This window comes from Clarias gariepinus, chromosome 2, assembly GCF_024256425.1.
Source record: "Clarias gariepinus isolate MV-2021 ecotype Netherlands chromosome 2, CGAR_prim_01v2, whole genome shotgun sequence".
In the NCBI taxonomy this organism is placed as follows: Eukaryota; Metazoa; Chordata; class Actinopteri; order Siluriformes; family Clariidae; genus Clarias; species Clarias gariepinus.
The window spans coordinates 375,001-382,500 of NC_071101.1; the positions used below are offsets into that span (position 1 = coordinate 375,001).

At 44.0% G+C, this 7,500-nt stretch overlaps 1 protein-coding gene across 7 annotated transcripts in view; it reads right to left on the bottom strand.

Moving 5' to 3' along the window:
* The window catches only part of akap9 (A kinase (PRKA) anchor protein 9), a 62,286-nt gene that overhangs the window by 25,893 nt on the left and 28,893 nt on the right, over positions 1 to 7,500 (bottom strand). For 6 of the 7 annotated variants that reach the window (XM_053512969.1, XM_053512932.1, XM_053512960.1 and 3 more), the window contains one exon: positions 2,473 to 2,660. In XM_053512969.1, coding sequence (XP_053368944.1) covers positions 2,473 to 2,660 — 188 coding nt within the window. The remainder of the gene's footprint in view (positions 1 to 2,472; positions 2,661 to 7,500) is intronic. The other variant, XM_053512943.1, reaches the window with a different exon arrangement.

Genomic DNA, 7,500 nt, shown 5'->3' on the forward strand with positions numbered 1-7,500 from the left:
GGATACGCGACTCCACCTCGTACATGTCCGCTCCGTCCCCCCAAACAACGTCCACCTCACGGGAGCTGCAGTACGGCCAGTATGACTCCATTCTGTCTGTCTCACTACCCGTCTGTCTGTCTCACTGCCTGCCTGTCTGTCTGTTTTACTACCCGTCTGTCTGTCTGTTTCACTACCCGTCTGTCTGTCTGTCTCACTGCCTGTCTGTCTCACTGCCTGCCCGTCTGTCTGTCTCAGTGCCTGCCCGTCTGTCTGTCTCACTGCCTGCCCGTCTGTCTGTCTCACTGCCTGCCCGTCTGTCTGTCTCACTGCCTGCCCGTCTGTCTGTCTGTCTCACTGCCTGCCCGTCTGTCTGTCTCACTGCCTGCCCGTCTGTCTGTCTGTCTCACTGCCTGCCCGTCTGTCTGTCTGTCTCACTGCCTGCCCGTCTGTCTGTCTGTCTCACTGCCTGCCCGTCTGTCTGTCTGTCTCACTGCCTGCCCGTCTGTCTGTCTCACTGCCTGCCCGTCTGTCTGTCTCACTACCCGCCCGTCTGTCTGTCTCACTACCCGCCTGTCTGTCTGTCTCACTACCCGCCTGTCTGTCTGTCTCACTACCCGCCTGTCTGTCTGTCTCACTACCCGCCTGTCTGTCTGTCTCACTGCCTGCCCGTCTGTCTGTCTCACTGCCTGTCTGTTAGAGTGCGGAGGGAGAGATGTGAACGAGTGACAGGCACGGAGGAGTGTGTGTGTGACGGAGCATCGTACCACTAAGCAACTGTCACCACGGATAAAGTAAACACACACACACACACACACACACACACACACACACAGCAGCTCAGTTACTCTGTTTAATTAAGGTTTATCTTAATTTCTTTTTTGTATGTCTTGCTGCTTTCGTCCCTCTCTCATCTTCTCTCTCTCACACTCATCTTCGTTCTCTTGCGCTCTGTATGTCTCACCGCTTCTCTCCATTCCCCCCCCTCTCTCTCTCCGTGTCTCTCTCTTCGTCTCGTCACTAATCCAGAACAACTTTGTGTTTCAGCCGTAACTCCTTCATTATCACTCCTCCTCTCACTCCTTCTCCTCCTCTCACTCCTTCTCCTCCTCTCACTCGTCCTTTAGTCCAGGTGAGGTAAATCCTTGGTGAGTCCAGTGCAGGTCATGTTTCAATACCTCCTCTCGCTCTGTCGTTCACTCATTAACAACATTCCCTCTGCAGCCGTGGCAACGCTCCACACCGCCGGGAGAGTCGAGTCCCTCATTAACCTCTCACACACACACACACACACAAAAACACAACTCACACACACTAAACACTACACACTCACAGAACTCACACACACAGACGGAGTGTGAGAGCAGCAGAGTGTATAACACAGCGGCACACACACAGCAGTATGCACTTCCTGGTTTGTGTGTCTGTGTGCGCTCAGGTCATACATCACACAGGGCGGGACTTACAAGCCTGAGGGAACATGGGCATGTCCTTACACACACACACACACACACACCCAGCACCTTGTCAGACTGGATTCAGGCTCTAACATTACAAAGATAAAAATGTGACAGCCTTTAGCCTACGTGAGCAGTTTCACTCTGAAGCCTTCAGGGGCCAAACACACTTCACACACACACACACACACACACACACACACACACACAAAAAAAAAATTATACACACTTGTTACCCTATACCTACTGATAAAAAAAATAATAATTAAGAAATATTCAGACTGACGGGGTTCATTACCAACACAAGAGGGTGAGACAGGCAGAGGGTGAGACAGGCAGAGGGTGGGACAGGCAGAGGGTGAGACAAGGTTTTGCATGTCTTTGATCAGTGTCTACTGCATCTTACTGAAAAGTTTATACAACCACGCAAATACAGACACAGGGAAGTCTTTAACTACAAAAAAAACCCATCTCAACACGAGAGAGTGAGACAGGTGGAGAGTGAGACAGGTGAAGAGACAGGTAGAGAGTGAGACAGGTGGAGAGTGAGACAGGTAAAGAGACATGTAGAGAGTGAGACAGGTGGAGAGACAGGTGGAGAGTGAGACATGTAGAGAATGAGACAGGTGGAGAGACAGGCGGAGAGTGAGACAGGTAGAGAGTAAGACAGAGTGAGATACATGATTTGCATATGTTTAAACAAGATCCACTGACTGCATCTGACTTAAAAGTTTACACAACCACGCAAACAGACGCAAACCCCTCCACACACACACACACACACACACTTTACTAAAAACTACAGTCTCATGGATCATAGGCCTTATGCTAATTCCCCCGTATTCATTGGCAGGCTGATGGCCCCGACTCCGCCCACTACCATTACAGATCCACACAGAGGAACCATTTCATTCTATAGATTATTCAGTTAGAACGGTTGATAATCCTGCCCTCTGATTGGCCTGTGGCATTCCCATGGTGATGGTGGGCGGAGTCAGAGCGTGAGTGTTTTTTTGTCCCTGTGTGCTTGCCGTACCTGCGTGTGTGTCTGACTCAGGGTGATGAGCAGCTTCTCCACGGCCTTCTGCAGCTTGCAGCTCACACTCCATACAGACCCCGCCCCCTCTACACCAGGCCCCGCCTCCTGAAACATGTCCAGCCCCTCGTCAGTGTCCGTCGCCCCCGACAACAAGCTGGAGCTCTCCACCTCAGACACGTCCGCTGCTAATTAAAAAAAAACACAACACTAAATTTAATAAAGTACTACTAGTTTTAATTGTTTAATTTATTTTAATATTTAATATAATTTTAATTAAATATTATCTTCAATCAATGACTTATTCATTTTTTAAGTTATGAGTTAAATATGGCTTATTATTATCACCAATTATAATTCAATTCAATTCAATCTCATGTGTGTTAGCTGAGACTTTAGACAACCGCTACGGGTTTGTAAGCCTATTTAAGGCAAGGGTTAGCGTTAGCGGCTAAGCCGGGCTAGCAGACATGACACAGAATCCCCTCATCCTCAATACTGCAGCATTAAATACCGATGGAGGAGATTTATCAGTCTCTGAGGAGAGTCACAATACTTCTGTTTAGCGTCATCATCCTTACAAGCACTACCTCTACTTAAACACTAGGGGACAGCACCGGTGTGTTTACGTGTACAGAGCAGGAAGTTTGACCGCTAATGCTAACCATTGCAATAAACATCTCCTGTCGTGGCTTTAGCCCATCGTCTAGTGCTTTTAGTCACTGGTAGAACCTGAAGTATTTGTTATCTTTAGCCATCACAGCCTCACACAGTCAGTGTTAGCTATTTAGCTATAGCCTATGTGGTGGGTGGATAGCTTTTAGCGTTTAGCCACAAAACACACAGCCTTTAGCCAAGTTTTCTTCAGCAGAGAAAACAATTGTGTGTGTGTGTGTGTGTGTATTAAAAACAAATCCAGGTCAATAATCACGTGAATGTGAGACAAACCAGTCTGACAGGACACACAGCTAACACTGAACGTCACTCATATCTGTGTGTATGTGTGGTGGAAATGCTAACAGTGATAGATGTTAATATTAGCAAGTTTGTGTGATAGTAATTAATCAAATTTTTCTTTCTGTTTGGTAAGAACAGCAAAGATTCTCTTTAAACAGCACTTTATGGTTTAGTGTTAAATATGTTAGCGGTTGCTGTAACTGTGTGTCATGACGGTTATATGAAGACCTTTGTTCACATTTTAACAACAAATCGGAAGTAAAAGTTGTTGCTAAGCGCTCTGTAAATGACACTATACAGTAGAAGTAGAGTTTTTAACATTTATGAGTACTTAAACACAATCGATTTAGCTAGCCAGTTAGCTAACGGGTAAATCAGCCCTCATTAGCCCTTAAATAATTCTTTTGATTGTGTAAAGCTGCTTTGCGGCAATGACAATTGCTAAAAGCGCTATACAAATAAAATTGAATTGAAAATTTAATAATTAATCATGACTTGTGATAAAACAAAAAAAGGATAAGTTAGTCCGTGGTAGCTAACAGTAATAATTATTATCCACAACACAGCTGTTATTTATTATTTAAATAAATAATTATTACTCAAAACTAACCTCTCTACAGTATTTATTACCTAGAGCAGCATTCAATCGTTAATTATAGCTCTTATAAATCTTTATTTTTAAATTGTTTATTAGTAAGGCACGAGTTACCTACGTATCTATTGCTACATATCTAATAACCTGTTGAACATTAAATAACATTTTCTAGTTATTATTTTACACTTAACACAAATTAACACTTAAACTAACACTTAAACAATTAATCATAAGTTATTAGGTGCTAGCAGCAGGAGAATTAGAATTTAATCCCACAACCTGTTTGTTAATCCCAATTCCGTCCACAATGCTCCTTCCTTTCATCTCAACCATTATCAACCATTCCATATCATCTGGTCATGTTTCTGCTGCATTTAAGAAGGCAAAGGTGATTCCCATCCTCAAGAAACCCTGCCTGGATCCAGCGGACATCGGTCAGCTAATCATGATTTGTCTATCGCATGGTATCATTTCTCTCTTTTCTCTCTAAAACTCTTGAACATACTGTTTACAACCGAAAGTCTCTATATTTCTCGCAAAACAACCTCAATGATCCAAACCAATCCGGATTCAAAACAACACATCTGTCACTGCGAAACTACATAATGCTAGATCAGCTAAACTGTCATCTGTCCTTATCCTCCTGGTTCTCTCAGCTGAATTTAACATGGTGAGCCACAAGATTTTCTTGTCTATCCTTACAAGCCTTGCAATCTGTTGCACGGCATGGCAATGGTTTGCTTTCTCCCTAGAAGTTCTTCCGTATAAGGGTGTCATGGAGGGACCCGCATCTACTCCACTCTCCACTGGTGTCCCACAAGGCTCAGTACGTTGTCAAACCTCCCCTTCATCTCTAAGATTCTCGAAAAAATAGTAGCGAAGCAGATATGCTCATATCTACATAGAAATAGCATACATAAACTGTATCAGTCAGGATTTAGGCCTCATCACAGGAGACAGCACTCGTTAAAGTAGTAAATGACCTCCTATTGGCCTCTGACCAAGGTTGTGTATTACTCGATCTCAGTGCAGCTTTTGACACCATTGATCATAGTATTCTTCATCACAGATTAAAAAATGTAGTAGAAATTAAGGGTACAGCCCTCTCCTGGCTCAGATTCTACAGTATTTGACCAATCGGTATCAGTATGTAGACTTAAATGGTGATTATTCTGCATGTTCTCAAGTGGAGTTTGGTGTTCCACAGGGTTCAGTTTTAGGCTCACTGCTTTTTTCCCTTTACATGCTTCCTCTGGGCAACATAATCCGTAAGCATGGTATTAGTTTTCACTGTTATGCTGACAACACACAGTTATATGTCTCAGCAAAACCTGATGAGATAAACCAGCTTACTAAAGTTGAGCAATGTGTGCAGGACATAAGAAATTAGATGCTAATTAACTTTCTTTTGCCTAATCCAGATAAGACAGAAGTTCTAGGGCCGCATACAGCTAGACTTAAGATTCTAGCTCACTCTGTAACTTTAAAGTAAATGGCCTTTCTGTTCCATCAAGTGCAACAGACCTTGGTGTGATTATATATTCCAGCCTTTCATTTGAAGCTCATGTAGATAATATTACCAGGATAGCATTCTTTCACCTCAGAAATATTGCCAAGATAAGAAATATATTGTCGCTAAATGATGCAGAAAAACTAGTTCATGCTTTTATCACCTCTAGGTTGGACTATTGTAATGCCTTACTGTCTGGTTGTTCAACTAGGTGCTTAAATAAGCTTCAGCTAGTCCAGAATGCAGCAGCGAGAGTTCTCACTAGAACCAGAAGATACGAGCACATCACCCCTATCTTATCTTCACTCCATTGGAATTATGGAATAGTCTTCCAAATAGTGTTCAGGACTCAGACACAGTCTCAGTGTTTAAGTCCAGGCTAAAAACCTATTTATTTAGCCAGGCATTTTTATAAATAGATTTGCCTTAGGTAAAGGAGCAGATCTGGGGGACTCATGGACGTAGAGTATTATGGTGAACTGGTATGTTTGGATGCTGTCCTCCCCACTCTCATTGATCACTCAGGTTTGTTGACGGTGAGGTAATTGTTTGCTTTACATCTCAGTTCCCCCTCATGTCTGTGTTTCCTTCTGGCTCTCCCTTTTAGTTATGATGTCATAGTTAGTCCTGCCGGAGTCTCTGCTTGCACTCTACACTAAATATACATTTACATTATACATTATTTGACTGCGACCAGACCTAAGTGTTATCTCGCCTCTTCTGCTCTCCCTTCTTCTGTTCTCTCTCCCGCTCTCTCTCTCTCCCCCTCTCTCTGTCGAGCTACACATGTCGTTCCTAAACTGCCAGTAATCCAAACTCCCTCTGCCCTCCGGACCTGTCTGACTCATCCTGGTGCCCCGCTTCTGGTTGGAGATCTCGTCACATGGATGGGTGTGTCTCTTTGGGATGGGTCTGGTGTCTGGGGATGGTTTCACTCTACCATGAAGACGGTTCTGGCCTCGACTGGTGTTGACAGCTGTTTCTCTAAGGACTTGACTTGGCTGCAGTTGCTCAATAGTTCAAGACTAGAAAGTCTACTTGAGTCTCCAATAAATACTTGGACTCCATATTGACATCAATTAACATCAACTGTTATACTGAACTGGCTGCCACCTAACAAACAGTATGAGTTTAGATCAATTCCTGCTCTCTGTTACCTCATTTCCACTACACTGGTGCCAGGTACCGAGAACCGGCCCGCATTTACACTAGACAGGAGCTCAGCGGGAGCTGCATGATAATATGTCACAGGCCACGCCCACTTAACAGAAACGACCATGGCCGAAGTCAGTTTACTGGTTATTCTCCAAACTAGTATGAAAATGTATTTCAGTATCCAAAAGCAGTTTATTCGACGTTTTATAACCGCTGAAAGTCTTTCTTCAGTTTTTTTTAGCTTATACACTATTTGGTCGGTTGTTCGTGTGAAGCCTGCGACTATAAGTTCTTCTCTTATTTCCTCATACACTTTTTTTTTTCTTAAAGCACTTTCCAATTTTTGCTAAATCTCGGCAAATGTCCAAAATGCCCAAAATAACGTTTTCCCTTCGTCCGCGCTCCACATTAACGGACTTTGGGTCTGCGCCATTTTTTTTAATGCCCCCTATAACTCCGCCCTCCGCTTGTGACCTCACGGGTTCTCGCAACTAGACCAGCAGAGTTTAGGGGCCCGTTCGGTGCTTATTTTTGGGCACCGGCACCAATTTTTTTCTGTGGAAAAGCGCGGCACTGGTTTCAAAATTGGGAACCGGCACGGAACCGGCACGGGAACCAGAGCAGTGGAAAAGGGGTATGTTTCACCCAGATGAGGATGGGTTCCCTGTTGAGTCTGGTTCCTCTCAAGGTTTCTTCCTATTACCATCTCAGGGAGTTTTTCCTTGCCACTGTCGCCCTCGGCTTGTTCATCAGGGACAAACTGACCATTTTGATTCATACACGTTCACATTCCATACAAACTTAAATAATT